Here is a 19,163-nt window from a genome sequence, read left to right on the forward strand (position 1 = left end):
CGGGCAGGACCCGATGGCCACTCTCGAGGGGGAAGATGTGACTGCCGAGTGCAGGCAGGAGACGAGCTGAACGCCGCTTTGAAAAGGCAGACGGCCCTGCGAGGTGGATGCTCAGTGGAGAGGAGACAGAGGGCGTTTGAGTCCAGGGAACACTCTGCTGGTGGGACCCAGGACTCATGAGTAGGTCACTCGATCTCCCTCAAGCCGCTCACCTCCTGGGACCACAAGGGATGGAAGGGACAGGGGACCATGACCAGGGTTCTGGGATTGGTAAACCACCTGGTCTCCCGGGTCCTCGAGGTCCACCCACACGGGGTCAGAATCAAGGCTACTTCCTCTGCAGGGTTTTCCTGGCCACGGAAGGAACCCAGTGAGGTCCCCCACGGCCACCCTCATGTGTGTGTGTGTGTGTGTGCGCGCGTGCATGCGTGTGACCGCCTGCTCATGGGCCTGCCCCAGTGGATGGTTTCTCCTCAAAGGGAAGGTGGTAATTCTGAGTAGAAAGGTTGTGTGGATTCTGCAGTGGTGGCTTCTCGTCACTGTCACTTCAGAGAACTTACAAGGAAACAGGCAATGGAAACTCAGGCCCTTCCCAAGCTGGTGATTTCTGACCCTGGCCCTGGGCCCTCGCTCCCAGCCTCGGGGTAGGTGAGGCTTCCCAGCGGGGTTGAGAGCGCGGTCAGCAAAGAGGGACACCTAGACTCACACCGAGGTACAGACACATTAGCCACCGGTCACCTTGGCCCGAAGAGAAAACCCTGCAGCCCACCGAGGCCTTTCTCTGCTGCCCAAACTCAAGGAGACAGGCTGCCCCCCGGAACCACCAACATCATCGGAAAGAGCAGAAGAGGGGTCGAGTTTTTCTAGGGAGGAATCAGTGAAGGGCCCCTGCCGGAGGGAGGGGAGGGGAGAAACCAATCTAGCATTCGGGGCATGAAATGCTGTGAAAAAACAAGGCATTTGGGAAAATATTATATTATAAACACATATAATACTATGTACACTCATATACACCCCGAAGAGAACCTTGCGAGGAATCCTGTTTCTCTTCAAAAGCAGGCTTCGCTATGGTCAAGCATTCCTACTGGGAACTCACTACGATGAAATAAGTTAAGAATTGCATTTAGGCTACGTCTGTGCTCACTACGTACAGTCTAGGCTACGGCTGTGTGGAGCGGACCGTGGCGCCGGGTCAGGGCAGGAATGTGTCCTCAGAGCCGGGCAATGACTTCCTCTCCCTGCTCACGTTTAAAATAACCACACAGCGACGACCCAGAGCTAAAACCCGGGCGAGGGGCTGAGGGCCTGCTGTCCGCGCCTGGTCTTTCTGCCATGTTCCACTGAACTGAATGGTCAGAGATGTCCACGAAACATGGGCCTACATAGAAATTCTGTGTAAAGCTTTATTTTTTCCCACCTACTTTAATTTTTTTTTTTTTTTTTAAAAAGTGAAAGGAGGAAAAAACTCTTACAAAATAGAAGGTTGAATATGTGAGAGCAAGGAATGTCCCGAGGCTGCCAGGCGAACGTGGCCTTGTGTTCCACGTGACAGCCTTCCTTCCCTATCACACTGCCACCGGACTCCGGGCACGGTCATCCCCTTTCCTTTGCAACCTGCGGTGTCTCGATTTGGTTTGCTATGCTTGGCCACCCCACTGGAGGTGGCTGGAGTCTGAGGCAGCCTGATACCACGAGGACGGTCAGGTGACACACTAAAACGGGAGGCCTGGCCACCAGGTCAGTCTCAGGGGTTCTCACGGGCCAGTCTGTGCCACGGTTCCGTCGGCGGTGGTCACAGTCTACCACGTGTCTATCACTGCCACGCGCCGGGTCTGGCGTTTGGAAAATCACCCCCCGCCTGGCAGAGCCCCTCCGTCCGGGCGGCGAAAGCGGCATCGGATCTAAGTCAGTTTCCCATGATGCGGGTGCGCACGCCCCTTCCCCCCTCTAACAGGCTCGGGTCTTTTTTTTTTTCCCCTTTCTCGATTTTAATAAGCAAATTGTCCTACCATCTTACTCTGATGGGCCCCCTTCCCGAAGCTGTACATCACGTTAATGGAAGTGTTTACCGCTGCGAACACTCTCCATGTACAATGATCTGTAACCTCTTATCTCAACCAGTTGCACGCTCTCAGTTCACATCCAGCTCCATTTATAAATTAACAGAGGTGCCATCCGTCCGCACAAAAATCAATGCATATTTATGAACGTCTTTTATTCCAATAGATTTCCACACATCTCATCTGAAGGCTTCACGCGGGAGCCTGTGCGACTTGGGCAGCGTGGCCCGGGAGTGACTGAGACCCAAGGTGTCCACCCTGGTGAAAGGACATAAAACATCTCTCCTGTTCGGGGGGGAAGGGGGGGGGGCCACAAAAGTAGCCGCCCATGCTTTCACTCGGTCGCCTAAGCGCGCCCGAAACGTCCCCGCCGGCGGAACCCGCGGTCGCCCTTTGAGTTTCCGGGTTCCTCTTATGTATTTATTTTTTTCCCCCATTTTGTTTTCTGCACCAAGGAGACTGCGGTCCGATACTACTCAGCAACTGATCTCCTCTCTTTGGACTGAAAAATTAAACAGATACTAAATTATGACAGTGAATTTAGAAAGGAGGGCTCCAAGGGCTCGGAAGAACATGTCTGGGATAATATGATGCTTCGCGCGGCAATCACATCGCGGCAATCACCGGAGCGTGCCGCGTAACTACCTCCTCGGCTAATATGCTTTCTCGCCGGTGATGACTAATCATGTTCTATTAAACAGCGGTAATGCTGCAAGAACTCAACTATACAAGTGTAATGAAGCCAGCGTCCTCCCGGGACAGATTAGCTACAACTGATTTGACACATACCATCATAGGGGCTTCAGACCTGACAAACTCCGCTCGCTCCTGATTTATGCCGTCAGGCTCCTCGGAGGAGATGAGATGGATGCAAGTGTTCCGTGCGCAGAGGTGAAATGTACTGATGTGCTTAACTGCCAGTTAAGGAGAGCGCCCCTCTCCCGGCTGCCGCCCCCCCCCGCCCTCCCCGTCCCTTGTGCCAGGCTCTGTCTGCAGGCCACGGGGGCCAGGGTCCCGCGCCGTGTGCTGTGCTCTCGTCAACCAACCGAGGCCGGTCGGCGGCTCCCGTCTGTCCGCCGGGGGAGTGCGTGGAGACGGCCGATCCCGCAGCCTCCGGGCCTCGTCTTCGCCCCGTGAGGACCGTCCAGGTTCTGCGATTTCTCCGCGGGTGAGGGGGGGCGGGCGGGCGGCCGCCGGGAAGAGGGAGGGGCGGCGGGCAGGGGCGCGGCGGCCCTCAGATGATGGTGGGCACCCGCCCGCTGCCGCTGCTCCGGCTGTTGCTCTTCCGGGACAGGTTGGGGGTGGCCATGAGCACGAAGCGCTCGTCGGGGCAGCCGTATTGCAGCAGCACCTCCACGCACTCCTGGCTGGAGGCCTGCCGCGCGTAGGCCAGCGCCGTGTTCCCGTGCGCGTCGCGGGCCATGACGTCCACCCCGTACTGCGGAGGCAACAGGGCTGCGTTAGTGTCCTGGGGTGGGGGGGACAGGGCCGCTGAGGACGGGGACCGCCTGTCCGTGCCGGGGTCCCGAGGCGCGTGCTCTAAAGCCCCTGCCCCATGCAACAGATACGGGCCGGGGGGGAACCCTAGTCTTGCTATTTCTATTTTGACCTTCTAATTGTAAATACAAAGAATGATCACGTTTCTCTTTGTTTTTTGAAGTGAATCTTCACGCGAGGATATTTTTCCCATTGCTTTTTAGAGAGAGCAGAAGGGAGAGGGAGAGAAACACTGATGTGAGAGAGACACGGCAATTGGTTGCCTCCCACACGCGCCCCCACCGGGGCCGGGGATTGAGCCTGCAACCCAGGCACGTGCCCTTGACTGGGAATTGAACCCTCTGTTAGGCAGGCTGATGGTATAATCACGGAGTCATACCAGCCAGGGCAAAAAATGATCACTTTTTTTTTAATCTCAGAGGCAATTTGTAGGACACACGGATAAACACACTAAGAGCGTAAGAAAAAAAAATCTCCTATGATCTCTCCATTCACAGATAATCTTGGTTAATAGTTCAGTGTGTTTCCTTTGAATGGGTTTTCATTGAGTCTAAATGCATAACTGAGATAAAACTTACAAGTGATATGTATCTTTCTTTTTTTAAATTTTTTTTACACCGAACACTGTACTGGGATCATTTTCTGACATCATTAAAAATCATGCAAAAGCATGACATGCAACAGCCAAGAATTCCTCCACGTGAACTAATTCAGGGACTGTCCACAGCTGCTGCACATTCTGCGTAAAACTGTCGCTGGTATAAACCACGCTGTGAGGCACATCCCACACTGAGTGTTTCTCGGGATCTCGGACTGTTAGAGAAGACGGGAAATACCAGGCTACACGCACTAACACTTCCAAGGTTCTTGCTCTTGACAAGGGTGGAGGCCCTGGCCGGGTGGCTCAGCTGGTTAGAGCATTGTCCTGATACAGGAAGGCTGTGGGTTAGATCCTTGCTCAGGGCACATACAAGGAGCAACCAAGGAATGTAGAAATAAGGGGAGCAACAAACTGATGTCTCTCTCAAATCAATAAGTTTTAAAAAAAGAAAAAGAAAAATGGTGGACTGACGCCCTGGCTGGGTGGCTCCGTTGACTGGAGCACTGTCCGGTGCACCAAAAGGTTGCTGGTTCGATGCCCGGTGGGAGCACATACCCAAGTTGAGGGCTGGCTCCCCGGTTCGGGCACACATGGGAGGCAACCAATTGATGTTTCTCTCTCTCATTAATGTTTCCCTCTCTCTCAAAAAATAAAAAAATTAAAAAAAATCAATAAAAACATATCCTCAGGTAAGGATTTAAAAGAAAATAGTGGACTGACTTTTGCTCCCAAGTGTTTGGGAATCTTGTCAGCATGGAGCATTGCAATTAAAAGGACTTTTGGCCAATCTGAGAGGGAGAGATGGCATGCAATTTGCTATGGAACTGTGTCTTCCCCAAGTCTACAGGGTGGAGTCCTAAACCCCAGCACTTTAGAATGAGACTGTATTTGGAGACAGGGCCTTCAGAGAGGTGATTAAGGTTAAATGAGGTCATAGGGGTGGGGCCCTAATGCAATAGGACTGCTGACCTAAGACAAAGACAAGACACCAGGGATGGGCATAGAGGAAAGGCCCCCTGAGGATACAGGAGGAGACAGGGTCTGCCGGCCAAGCAGAGAGGCCTCGGGAGACGCCAACCTTGTCCTCACCTTGGTCCCAGACTCTGGCTTTCGGGACTGTGAGAAAGTAAATTTCTGTTGCTGAAGTCCTGGGTCTGTGGTATTAGGGCAGCCGAGCTGACTAGCCCACCGTTGTTAAAGTAAAGCCGAACATTGGAGTGATTTCGATACCTGGGCACCTAATTCTCGTGTCCCACCCATCACAAAAGCCGGGTACAACTGTGCAGGAAGTGGGATTATTCGCAGCTGTGTTGGACAGACCCGTCTCCTGCCCTGAGGGAGGAGACAGCAGAGCCCCGGGCAGGTGACCCACCTCTGCGCAGCGTCCCCTACTGGGGAGCACACGCGGCCCCTCCAAACCCAGGGACCCTCCTGGCGGGCAGCCTTCTGCCCCCTTTCAAATGGGGCCTCCCGTGGCTGAGGACCCCAAAGGTGCGGGGTGTGGGCCGCTTCTCACAATCATGGTCTCCTTCCCCTTGCCCCCATGGCAGCCTCAAGACAAACGCTTCAGTGGGAATTAGAAAAATAATTTCTCCCAGTAAAAATCAATGAGAACAGCGAGCCCTCTGACAAACTCCTCCCGTAGAAAACCTCACAGTTTAGGGGCTAGTACTTCTGTGTTGTGTGAATGAAAAACCCCAAGGTTTGGTGACTGGAAACCATATAAACCATTCAGTTTTTAATCTCGTCTATCCCTACTACCCCCGCCAAACAATGAGAGTATTATTTGTGGACAATGAAGAGAGACCCCACCAACCATGCCTGATCCAAAGGGGTACCCTAAAAAGATGAACAAGGAGGACGGCAGCCCCCACACGAGGACGGCACATCCCACTGACTTCCTTCCTGCCTTTCCCCAACCCTGCCAGCGGGGGCCTCGCACGGGCGGGTCTCACAACAGGTGCCCATCCCTGTTGCTGCCCACGCTCGGGCTGGCACCCGCCGCGCCTCCGCCCCCGGGGCCGGGCACCTACCCAGATCAGGAGCTGCGCCAGGACCACGTTCCCCTTGCGGCAGGCCAGGTGCAGAGCTGTGCGGCCGTCGCCTTCCCCGCAGGTCTCGTTGACCTCGTCCCGGGAGCCGTGCGCCAGCAGCAGGATGACCGCCCGCAGGTCCTCGTCGGCGGTGGCCCGCAGCAGGTGCTGGCCCAGGGACAGCTCGGTGCAGGGCAGCGGTGCCAGGAAGAGCTTCTGCTCGTACTTGGCCCGGATCCACCGTTCCTTCTCCTCCCTGCAGGGGGCGGGTGGGGGCCGTCAGGCAGGGCCACGGGGGCTGCCACCCCCATCCCAGCACCTTCCTCACCAGGGAGCCCTGGGGAGAGGTTTACCTATGGGTCACAGAGTGGGGTCCCCCAGCATCGGCACCTGGGGGGACCTGTCAGCAATGCAGATTCCCAGGCCCCCCGCATCAGCGCCTCCGAGGGTACTGACCCAACCCTGCAGGGGTTCTGAGGCCTGAGCTGTGAGGACCACGAGGTCAGGGCCCTGAGCTCCCATTGGATCTCCCTCGCTTGGTGCAGAGCTGTGGCCCAGGAGAATCGGGCTCCAGCCGGGGACCCATCGGCCCAGAGGTCCCCTCCACCATGAGGACAACTGAGAGTCAGAGCTGAAGACGCTGGGCTGGAGTCAGGGCAGGACAGCAGTGGGTCCCCCGACCTGGGTGTGACCTGCTCTTAAGCCATCCTCCTGGGAGGGGTGTGAGGACGCCCCGGGGCTCTACATACTTCCAGTGGGAGAAAACACTGCTACACGCCCAGGACGGTCAGAGAGACACAGCTGCCCCAGTCCCCTCTTGCAGCTCTGCCCTCTCTCCAGACACTCGGGAAAGGCTCAGTGGAGAATGTCCCCGGCTCCTTAAGTGAGGGGGTGCGGAGGAGGCGAGGCAGGTGGCCAAGGCCAGAGCTGGGCTAGGGGTACAGGGGAGGGATGAAGCTGCAGAAGGGCGGTGGGGCCTCGGGGCTGTAGAGTGACAAGTGGCAGCTGTCCCTCCGCCAACAGCACAGCCTGCTGAGCTCCAGGAGCTGGGTGGGTGTGAGGATGAATTCCACCCCCACCCCTGCTCCGAAGGGGACAGTACAGGGCCTATGACCCCTGGCAGGAGGGCTAGGAGAAAAGAGGGGGGGCAGGATGCAAAGAAGGAAACCATCAGCAAGGGGTGTTGATACTGACCCGAAGGACGGGACGCCTGCCACTGACTCTGGCACTTTGTGGCTACTAATGGTGGAGTTGGGTTTTAGTGTCTCCAAAAAGGATGTGAGAGACATTAAAATAACTCAGCAACCCTCAACACTGTGCAGCACTGCTAGGGAAAAAAAGGGGTTGAAATAGGAGGGTCAGGGGAACTGGGGGAGAGGGTGCTACGGGGACAGATGTTTCTGAGGAGGGTGATGAGAGAAGAAAGGAAAGCCCTGCAGACGAGGGGTGGCTGTAATTGCCCACAGGGATTTAAATGACACAGCGCTGCTCACCCCGCACCCCGAAACCCAGCCTTCTCTCCAAAATCCAGCCTTCTCTCCAGGAGAGAAACCGGGGTGCACAGCTCCGACCACAGAGAGATCGCTCAGGGCCCCGCGGTGCTCCAGAAGAAAACTCATTACCCGGGACATTTTTTCCTCTGAAGCACAGAGAAAAGGCCTTGTTTACACCTTTTACCCGTGTTGACACTGCTCCTGGCGGTCTAGTGTCTGCTGAGCCCTAATCTGCTTTTAAATACTTAGGCAAACAGAGTCTTCCACGAGTAAACCCGGATTAGTTGTGCTTCGCTTCCTGGTCCCTGCGAGTGACCCCACAGTGACCCCTGACCCTTTGCAGGCCAAGCCTGGATATTGCCAGGCCAAACTCGGGGCTGCAGCTGGGAGGCCGCCCCGGCACCTGCAGATCCGGGGGACAGGCCCGCGACCCCACCTGGGTCAAAATGCAGGAGCCTGAACACGGCAGCGCCCGGGAACGGCCCGAAGGGGGAGGCAGAGGGCGGTCGGCACTGCCCGGGAACCTCCTTCAAAGGTGTTAAGCTCATGTTGGCGCATTTCATGAATCACCCCCAGAGCCAGCAGGACCCGAGCGGGACGCAGCGACGGTGCCGAGGACACGGCCAGGCCCATGCGCCGATCCGCTGGCTGTCGCGGGGCAGGCGTCAAGCCAGAGCAGTTTCACTCTGCTCGGGCGGGTTTCAGTCCTCAGGCCGCGGCACCCAGGGGTGAGCCGGGGAGCCGAACGCGGGAACCGAGTCTGAACGGCAACGATTCCTTTTCCTACGTGAATTTCGAGTGCCCCCGAGGAAGGGGCCAAGCCCACAGCTCTGAACCCCCTCCTGTTGTCACGGGGACGTGCGGGGTGACTGTGCCCTGGGACCCGGTCACCCCACAGACCAGCTCTCCTGAATTCACTGAACTCACCCACGTCTGAAGGAGGGTCCTGTTTAAACCACGCTCTGCTTTGGTGGCGGTGGTTAACCCTCACCAGCGGGTATTCCTTCCGTGTGTTTTCAGAGAGAGAAAGTGGAAGGGAGGGGTGGGGTGGAGGGAGAGAAACATCGATGTGGAAGGCACACTGAACCCGCAGCCCAGGTGCGTGGCCTTGACCAGGAATCAAACCTGTGACCCTTCAGTGCACAGACCGACGCTCTAACCACTGAGCCACACCAGCCAGGACTGTGCTCTGCTTTTAAAAGTCAGTGTTTAAAGGCAGGTCCAGGTTTGATGGGACTGAAAACGCTCGCCCTTTGGGGCATCTCCTCCAGGAGTGGGACTCTAACACTGCGTGTGTGGAACTAGGGATAGGGTGTTGGAGGGGCTGTGTGAGCTCCCTGGCTGGTCCACCTGCGACCCTGTGGGAGCTGGAGCAGGGTGACGACACCTACAGAACTCAGGCCTGACATTATGCACGTCCGAGGACACTGCAAGGGGCCCAAACAGGTGCAGAGTCCCACAGCCACATGGCCCCTCACCCTCCATGAGGACCCCCTGGTGGCTTTTATTAGACGGAGCCAAGGCTCTTCCCCAAAGCGCCTTGTCCTGTTAAAAACCTTTTAGCCCTGGCCTGTGGCTCAGCTGGTTCGAGCGTCATCCTGTGCACCAAAAAGGTTGTGGGTTCAGTTCCTGGTTGGGGACCATATAGGAGGCAGCTAATCAATGTTTCTCTCTCTCCCCCCCCCTTTTCCTCTCTCTCTAAAATAAAACAAGTAAGAGCAAACAAACATTCCTGGGTGAGAATTACAGAAAACGAGAAAACAACCTTCATGCGCTTCTGCGTCCCACAGGACTGCAACGTGTCCCTGCTTTTTCAGACACCAAGAGGCAGCCAGAAAGCTCGGATGGTGGGCCGCTGGGCTCCCCTCAGCAGCTAACATCCAGCCCACAGGGTCAGGGGCCTCAGACAGGAGCGTGTGGGTGTCCTGGGGGTTGACTCTGCACCTCACCCACACATCAGCACTTCCTGTTGCTGAGACCCCCTTTCCTGCCCTTGCTGACCGCCTGACAGACCAGGGGGCGCTGAGTCCTGGGCGCTCTCTGCAGAGGCCTCAGGGAGAGGCGACCCTGGCATTAGAGACCGTGGGGTTCGTGTGTCCGCTTCGTTCTTCTCAGACCTCTCCAACTTCAGGAACACCTTGGTCCCCCCTTCCCTCATCTGTAAAACGGGCACGTGGCTGTGGGATTGTGAGGCCACGTGTCCGGACGACATGGCACAGTGGTCACTCTGCAAATGGAAGCTGTTGGGGGTGCTGGGATTGAGGAGAACGTCGGGAATGATTCACGTTGCTGTCAGCCACGGGAGAGCTCGCCTGTGGAGTGGTGTGTGTGACACAGAAGTCCCGGTGGCAGGGGGGCGGGGAGGGAGCGCACGCTGGATGCTCTAGGTTCCTAAATCCCAGCTGTCTGTACAAATGAGCGTCACAGGGCCCACGTGCTTGGCAGGGTGAGAGGGGTGGCTCTGGCCAGGGGCCCTGACAAGCCCACCCGTGTCTTTTGCGAGCCACCCCTCATCCCCAGGGTGCAGAGGAGGCTGAGACACTGGGGGGAGGGGTGCTCAGTTGGTCCATATACCCCATGGCTGTCTGGGTCTCTGGGGCCACATCTGGTCAGCCCGTCTTAAGTCCTCCTGGAAGTTTGGACTGAGTCATATCCCCCCACCCCCACCCAATTCACACGCTGACGTCCTGACACCCAAGTGTAACATATTTGCAGGCAGAGCTATAGGAGGTGACTAAGATTAAATGAAGTCAGGAGCGTAGGACCCGATCTGAGGGGGCTGGTGTTTTATAAGAGACATGAGGCCTCAATCCCTCTCCCTCGCTCGCTTTCTCTCTGCACAGAGGAGAGACCCCGGGAGGACAGGGTGAGGGGCCGCCCCCTGCAAGCCAGAAGAGGCCTCACCAGAAACCAGCCCCACCGACACCTTGACCTTGGACTTCCGGCCTCGGCGCCGTGAGAAGGTCGATGCCTGTTATTTAGGCTCCCAGTTCGGTTTCTGTACCGACAGTTAACACGTGGGAAAGGCGGGCCCTCCGACGGAGATGCCTTTTCTGCCTAAAACCTCATATCCTGTCGGGAAGCGCCTGCCCCGAGCAGCCATGATGCGGAGGCACGAACACCCCGGTCGTCGCCCTGGTGTCCCGCCCTCGCCCCTCGGACCTGCCCGCCGTGGCCGTGCTTTCATCTCCCCCACGGAAGGCCAGTTCAAGAGCAGAGGCGCCCGCAGTACATCACCTCCCCTCGTTCCAATCCCCCGGAGGCCCGCTGCTCACAGCCCCTGTTAGCTAATGAGCTAAAAAATGAATTATTGGCTTGGCCGGCCGTCAGCAGGAAGGAGGCGGCGGCTCCTCATTTGAGCCCCTTGCTGACACACCTTTAAATAAATCAACCGCATGGGAGCGAGAGAAAATGAGAGAACGGGCGACTAATCAGGAGACAGACATGGACCAAATCCCCCCAAAATAAAGACACCACTGAAGGCAGGGCAGTAAACATTTGTTTCTCTCCCCACCTGAAACGGAGCCCTTTCGTAGGTAGCCGCCTCCCCCTGGGCCCCACGCAGGAAACCACGGGGGGTGCGAACTACTGGCCGGCACTGAATTTGGGGATCAGAGGACGGGGTGGGGGCGGTGTGTGGCCAGGTCCCGGGAGCTGTGTGTTCACGGAGGCTCACGGGACTCTGCTGGGGTCAGAGGTGCTCTCATCCAACAGCCCCACAGACGAGGCTCTGCCACACTTGACCTGGGTGATGACATAGTTGAGCCTCTGTGTGTCCCCCAAAGATGACCCCTGGGACATGTCCTACCTCCAATCTGCAGATTTAGTGCCTGGAAAGTAGAGTCTCCTGATGGCGCCAGAAAATATGGTGCTGGCCAACGAATGAGGTCATCTCCACGCCACAGGAGCGCTTACTGTGACAATGCTGAGGGTGACAGTGACGGTGGTAACTCTTTACAATTTCTGATAAAGCTGGGCCCTTAAAGGGACCCTGGAGCCCGGGCTGTCTGCGCCTGAATTTATCAGGACGTCGCCCTCGACGACGTTTGCCGTTCTATAGCAGACTGTAGGCCTTTCTCGGCGTTTCTCCACCTTTACTTACACGTCTGCGGGAGCCTGTGGGTTTTCGTCAATCCATAGACACGTGTTTACACACAGGTAGTCACTGTTGAAAGGGTGGGACCTGGACCAGCCACCTGCCGGGCCTGGACTAACCCTGAGGTGCCCGGGAGGCCGGTCCTGCTCACCAGGCCCTCGGGGCACCTGCCCTCACGCGTTCCCGGCTGCGGGCTGGTGCCACACTCACCGCACCGGCTGCATCCGGGGCCTGGCAGGGAGGGCGCGGCTCGCCGCCAAGGGGCAGCGAGGTTAACAGCTTGGATTCCCAGGAATGTACGTTTTTCACAGATCACCACAGAGCCTCTGACCGGCTTTCGACACCGCTCTGTGGTGCTCGGGGAGACGGCGGCCCACCCGGCGAGCCCATCGTGAGGGCCTGGCGTCGGGTGCGTGAGGCCTGGTCCGCGGTGGGCCTGGCCTCAGCCTGCCTCCCGGGCTCCACACGCGCGGCTTCCTCTGGGAGCTTCTCCCGAATCCTGGGCGGCAGCGGCCCTTCCCGAAGGCCCCTGGGCATCAGGCCTAGTGCGTTCATTTTTTGATGTTGTCAATCCTCACCTGAGGATACCTTCCCACTGATTTTTAGAGAGTGGAAGGGAGGCAGGGAGGGGGAGGGAGGGGGTGGAGAGAGAGAAACATCAACGCGGGAGAGGCACACTGACTGGTTGCCGCCCTCAGGCACCCCGACTGGGGCCGGGGATGGAGCCTGCGGCCCTGGTACGTGCCCTTGACCAGAAATCGAACCCATGACCTCTTGGTCTGCGGGCCAGTGGCTCTAACCACTGAGCCCAGCGGCCAGGACAAACGTGTTCGCTTTTATGGGAACCCCTGCCCCCAAATGTTAAAATAAGGCCAGTAACTTTTTTTGCAACTGTCACCTGTCACACTGTTTCTTTTGGCAACACCCCCTGCCACAGGATTTGTCAACACCGACTCTGAAGGATACTTTGTAGCCAAGGCCTGGGCGTGGAGGGCAGCCCTCGGGGGCGAGGAGGGGAAACCGGAGGAGCCCAGTGCGAGCGCGGAGAGGAAGAGGGAAGAAAGGGCGAGCTAGCAGCAAGGAATTTCCAGTGTCTTTCTGCCTCCAGCCAAACAGGAACCGGGAGGGGCGGCGGGACGAGGGGCTGGAACAATATGTTAGGAAACCGGGGCTGCCTCTCTGCGGGGGGCGGCCCACAGCCAGGCTGAGCAGCTGGCCGCCCCTGGCACGCATGCCTTCTCCCCGGGCCGCGTTGCTAAGGGGGCAGGCCTTGGGGACGGCCGGCCGGAGGGTGGCCCACAAAGCCCGATGGATATTTATTTTTTAATTACCGAAAGCTTTTAAGAAACTGGCCACTGTAAATCCCGTGTGCGGAGAGCAGGACGCGGTGGACAGAGATTTATGCTCCTGGGGCAGAAACAAAATAAATATCCCGCCTGACTCCGGATCGATATTATGAGTGTTTTTGCCAACCTGCAGCGTGTTTTATGAGCTCAGAGGAACAGAACGGGATCATTATTAATTAAATAAAGTCAACCCTATTAGGCTTATTACTTCTGTGAGTCACGGTTACCTGTGCCAGGCCTCAGGTGTTGGGGTGGGCGGGTCCCTGTGCAGGTGACACCTGGGTCAGCCCAGGAGGGCGAGTGTGCGCAGGTGCACGCCCTGGGGCTCTGAGTCGTCCCAGGAGGCAGTGGCTGAGAGCACCTGGCACCGTGAGCAGAGCTGGGTCTCCCCGCCCCCCACTGCCCCTGTCCCGTAGCCCGAGGTCCAGGTTGAGGTCTGGGCTCTGTGGCCTTGTGTCATTAGCACAGGGCACCTCCCCACCCCTGCCTGTTGGGAGCCTGACCAGGCTGAGCGAGAGGATATTCTAGGACACAAGCGACAACGCCAGCACACATCGTCCCTCTGAAGTTCCGAAGCAGCCACGGGGGATTTACTCCCAACCTCGAGGCCGGCACTCGGGAGAGGCGAGGCTGCCGCTGGCTCGCGCTGGCCCGGGAGCGAGGGCGCACGGGGCTGACCAACAGACAAAACCAGCCCAAAGCCCGCGCCCAGCCGGTGCCTACGAGGTGCTGGGCGCTCGCGGGGAGAATGCGCCAGGCCTCCGGGAGGGCCCCGCTGGCAGGGCCCGGGCACAGCACCGGCCTGCCCAGGCCTCGGTCTCCCCTCTGGAGAGGCTGGGTGATTTAAGGGCCCCCGCAGCAGCGCCTGCCGGAAGGTAGTTGTAAGTGACAGAAGGGAAGCCTGTCACGGCCTGACAGGGATGGGGAGAGCCCTGCACCGCTGGCCTGACATCCCCCCGGCTCCTCTCGCTGGGTCCACCTGAAGCAACGCCTCCGGGGAGCTTTCCATTTGGACAGAGAAATCCACACAGCACATCGCATCCAGGGCAGCCCCCGCGCGTGGTTTTCACGCATGTTGGGACCCAGCCTGCTCTCCTGCCCTAAGCAGGCAGGGCAAGGAAGCGACTGCGGGGCCTCCCTGGTCTGAGTCTTCAAACCGGAGCTTGACAGGTCCTCCGGGCCTCCTCTTGCTTGACCTACAGATGCGGTGCTGCTGCGATCAGCACGGCGACAGGCGAGGGTGGGGCCCCCGCCCCAGCACGCAGTCTCCCACCAGCCTGTGCGCGGGGCTCGACCAGTCTCCCAGGCACCATTCATGGGAAACTAACCCCAGAATTAAAGAATCTTCTGATGTTTATTCTCTTGGTCCCCAGAACCACAGCCCAGCCCCTGGCTCATCCGGCTCAGACCTTAGGTGAGCAAGAGTGGGTGGGGGTCAGGGGGGGCAGGGCCCTGGGGCTGTGTTTCTGAGGGATGGACAGGGCTGGGGGCAGGTCACGGGGAGGGGCCCAGGAGGAGGTGGAGAGGGGGCACCGGGAGCAACTTAGAGCAGGTCTCCCTCTCGTGACAGTCACTCCTGAAAGCGTGCTATGCTCTCAGAGAACGGCCCAGCATCCAGACTGTTCCAGAGGCAGGCGAGAGGCTTCTATTTTCAACATGTCCCCCCATTTCCTAGGCTATTGTAAAACAACACAGTGAGAAACGGGGAGTTAAAGGGAAAAATAATCCCCAGTCACACCCCTCAACTTGCGCACTTTCTCACCGTCTCTGCGCCCCTCCTGGTGGGTTTCCACCCACAGACCATCCTATCTCATTGGCATTTAGCCGACGCCTTTATGATTCTGCACAATGCTAGTGTGACAACTTAAGCTTGTGAATTAATTTGCACATTGAGTGTTTTTACGGGGTGATCGCAGCTGAGCCGCAGCAGCCATGCACCCACTGGGTGGTTCTGCACCCCACTGGGTGGTTCTGCACCCCAGCGTCAGGAAAAAACACAGGCAACTGTTTCGAAGCATAAATCCCGATAACTCTGTGCCAAGCCAGAGGGAGCCCGAGCCAGTCAAGTGAGGCGGTCCCGGATCCTTGTAATGTGGCACGAGACGGGCACTCCTCGCCGCAGCCCGGGGGAGGGGCCCCTCGCAGTGAATTAGGTTCAGCGTAACAGAGGCTGATGGGACCCGCTTCGTAACACAGAGCATCGTAAACAGGTAAGGGGGGAGAAACGGCCCTTTTTTCCTCTACTCGGAATCACTGCATGTGCACCGGTGCCCTTTAAACACCAGGGAGCCGAGATGCGGAGGCTCTGCTGAAAGGAAGTTGAAGGACAAGATAGGGCAACGTCAGAGGGCCGAGCGTGACCTGGTGGCTTCCCAAGGACCTGCTGGCTGAGCAGCTGTCACACACGGAGAGAGAGGAGGCTGTGGGCTGCAAGTGGAGACACGTTTGGAAAGTGGGGGACCCAAGAGCTCAGGGGAGGCTCTGGTAAAAACTGCCATGAGGCTTTAAGAAGTCCTTGGTATTATTATTTTTTTAAAAGACATAAGACTATTGATTTTGAACAATAAAGAGTCGTCTCTTTAATGTAGTTTTCATTTTAGTGTTTGGGGGGCCAAGGGAACTGGAAGAGTCGCCTGGTTCCTCAATGGGCCACACAAAGGAAACAGTAACAACAACAATGAAACAGATTTGAAATGAGGACGAGCACTCCAGGGGCATGCGAATGGCAGGGGCGTTCAAAATGAATCTGCACGTTGACTTTTTCAAGACATGAAAACATAATAACACACTGAAAGACACTAACAGGAGCAGTGGCCAGCTTGGCTGACCCTGACCCTCACATGCTTACTTTAAAAATCCTCACCCAAGGTATGTTTTTTAAAATTTTTTTAGAGACAGAGGAAGGGAGAGAGCGAAACATCAATCGATTGCCTCCTGTACACCCCTAACTGGGTATAGAACACACAACCTAGGTTGTGCCCCGACAGGGAATTGAGCCTGTAACCTTTTGTTGTGCGGGATGACACTCCAACCGACAGCCACTCGGCCAGGCAACCCTCATGTTCTTCACGGCGGGAATGGCCGTCAGCACCCACCATCGACCAAGATGAGCTAACCCCCGTTACAATGCACTGACAACTGGGAATCTATTAAAGACCAGATCCCCCTCCTAGAGAAAACCCAACATATGAATAATAGCTGGTATTTCTTTCCCAATTAACCTGAAATGCTAAAAATATCAGACCCACATCTACACATCCACTAGGGACCACGTTTCCTGAGTTTGGCCATGCAGTGGAGAAGCTGATCTTGAGATGGACTTGAGTGAGTGGGCACAGAATTCTCTGCAGTGAGAAAAGCACTCCTGTTTAAAAGAAGTTAACCCTTTCATCAAAATGACCAACTGCTATCTAACTAATGGGACCAAGAGGAAGAAACTGGTCAGAGGCTTGATCTCCCACAACTGACCCGAGTTTAACTTCCGCAGCGTCATCACCTTTGACGACGCAACATTAACGTTCTGTGGGTTCAGCTTTTCCTTGGAGAGGGAGTCCTCAAACAGCGGCCCAGAAAAGACCCCAGGGGTTCCCTCGCCCAAGACGGGCTTCGCAGGCATGCGACCCCCCCGGGTGACAGGCCCTGGGCCCATGCCTGGTTTAATGCTCTACCATTGCAGTCTCGAAATTCCTGATGATTACCAACCAAGGGCACTGGATTCTGCACTGGGCCCCAGCTGGCCCTGGACAGTCCAGTTGCTTTTGAGTATGAGCTGGTGGCAAAGCTAGTGCCAGTCCGCTGACAAATGGCAAATAACGCACCCTTTGTTTTTGCTTTATTTATTTTTTAATGTAAATTTTGAGCTAACTGTAGACTCACGTGTAGTTTAAGGAAATAATACAGAGAGCTCCCATGTACCCCTTACCTAGTTGTCCCCAAGGGTAATATCTTGAAAATCTACAGTATGAGATGACAATTAAGACACCCGGATACTGATACGATCCACCCACCTTGTTCTGACTCCCCGTTTTCTGTGTTCATCCGTGTTTGGGTGTGTAGGTACTGAGTCCCGGGCAATCTTATCATGTTAAGTTCCCTTATCAATCACCAGTCAAGATACAGACAAGTCCAGCACAAACACCCCCTCCTGCCAATTCTCTCCATCCCTAACCCCTGGCAACCACAAATCTGTTCTCTATCTCCATAACTTGGTCATTTCAAGAATGTTCTGGAATGGGATTATACAGCATGCCATCTCTGGGGATCGGCTTTTTTTCACTCAGCCGAATTCTCTGGAGATGCGCAGGCTGCTGTGCGTATCCAGTCCGCTCCTTTCCATCGCCGAGCCGTGGGCCTGGTGCGCAGAGGCCGCAGCTGGCTTGACCGGCCCCCCTGCGGGACATCTGGGCTGTTTCCCGTTTCGAGCTTTCCAGGCCTCAGCAGACAGGTTTTTCTATGAACTTAAGTTTTCCTTTCTCTGGGATAAGTGCTCAAGAGAGTGGCTGCCCGGTCATCCGGGAGACTTTTATAAAAGACTGACAAACTGCTTTCCAGAGCAGAAGCAACCAATTTTTAAAACAATATGTGGTTCTGTGGTTAGAGTGTGGGCCCGAGGACCGAGGAGTTTCCGGTTTGATTCCTGGTCCAGGGCACGAACCTGGGCTGCAGGTCCATCCCCAGCCCTGGCCGGGGTGCGTGCAGCAGGCAACCAGTCGATGTGTCTCCCTCACATCGATGTTTCTCTCCCCCCACCCTGCTCTCTTCCCCTCCCGCCTGCCCTCTCACTCTCTAAGAAAGCAATGGGAAAAAAAATCCTTGGGTCAGGATTAACAAAGAAAAAAACCCAACAAAACAATATTTGGTAGAACCAAACCCCATTATCAAAACGGAATTGTGACCAGGGCCCTGGGGTCATCAAGAGGAAAGTTGTCCCTGCCTTTGAAGGGCAGATGTGTGAGCCCCTGCGGCCTCCGCCTTGGTCCCTCCCAAATCCCAGGGCAGACGGAGGTGGCACCGACGACTTCTAATTGGTTTCTGGAAGTAGATGGGACGTAAAGACGGGCGGATACGCAGACGTCTATGTGCGTGTATATGCGTGTGTGTGTGTAGAAAACATGCACTGATGCATTTGCCAGCGAGGCTTAAGCCCGCACGCTGGTCAGTAAGGAACCGCGTGGCCATCTCCGCCGGCTTCCGACAGACAGAAAGCGGAAGAGGACCAAGCAGCCGACCAACTGCAAACACGTTGCGGGGGAGGCCCCCCCACATCGCCGCCCGGCCGAGGTCCCGGCCACATGGGCCTGCTGCTGGCCTGGCAGAGCCACGCTGCTTCTCCACGCCCGCCTCCCCAACCCCCCGCGCCCCGTCTCATCGGGGCACATTTGGAAATTATTTAAGAAGATAAAATGCCTCTAATCTGTTACCAATTAGAAGAAACATGTGAATATTATTTTCTAATTTGTGACTCTTGAGTGTGTCTCGAACACCAGAGCGGAGTAATTGGAATAATTACGTCGGCTCCTGAATATTTCTATTATGCTCTCGAAAGCAGAGGGTGGAGGTGTCCTCTCCGCGTGATACGCCCGAGGGCTGAATGTGGCGCCCAGAACATCAAAGCCCTGGACAGAGGGGCCTCAGAGCTGCAATTTCCACCCAGCCGAGTAGCCTGAGCAGCTGGAGCCCAGGGCTGGCGGAGGGGACAGCCTCGTGAACTCGAGGGACTGGGGAGCGGGGGCGAGGCGACGAGGTGGGCTTCCCGCTCGCCCCAAACGTCCCCAGCCAAGTGGCTCCTCTGTGGCTGGAGCACTGCCGTACAGGGCACAGGCCTGATTTATAACATGCGCAACGTGGACTTTTTTTTTAAACCTAGTCATAGTGCGACTTGAGTGACTAACTCCTGAAAATTGGTAATTTCCTGGTGCTTAACAGCAGACGGTCCACCAATGGGAGGCAAGGCCCGCTAATAAATTTATAGGGCGTTATATGCCAATTAGGCCTCGTGAGCCATTCGGAGGCAGGGATGCCCGTCGGGTAATCATCC

General features: G+C 56.6%; 1 protein-coding gene across 5 annotated transcripts in view; it reads right to left on the bottom strand.

The window, feature by feature from the left end:
* Nucleotides 1-3,089: 3,089 nt before the first annotated feature.
* Nucleotides 3,090-19,163, bottom strand: part of AGAP1 (ArfGAP with GTPase domain, ankyrin repeat and PH domain 1) — a 335,462-nt gene continuing 319,388 nt past the window's right edge. For all 5 annotated transcript variants that reach the window (XM_087819495.1, XM_087819494.1, XM_087819498.1 and 2 more), the window contains 2 exons: nt 6,192-6,447; nt 3,090-3,498 (listed from right to left, as the gene is read on the bottom strand). In XM_087819495.1, coding sequence (XP_087675621.1) covers nt 3,295-3,498; nt 6,192-6,447 — 460 coding nt within the window. In that variant the 3' untranslated portion in view covers nt 3,090-3,294. The remainder of the gene's footprint in view (nt 3,499-6,191; nt 6,448-19,163) is intronic.

This window comes from Miniopterus natalensis, chromosome 8, assembly GCF_054644295.1.
Source record: "Miniopterus natalensis isolate mMinNat1 chromosome 8, mMinNat1.hap1, whole genome shotgun sequence".
Taxonomy (NCBI): domain Eukaryota; kingdom Metazoa; phylum Chordata; class Mammalia; order Chiroptera; family Miniopteridae; genus Miniopterus; species Miniopterus natalensis.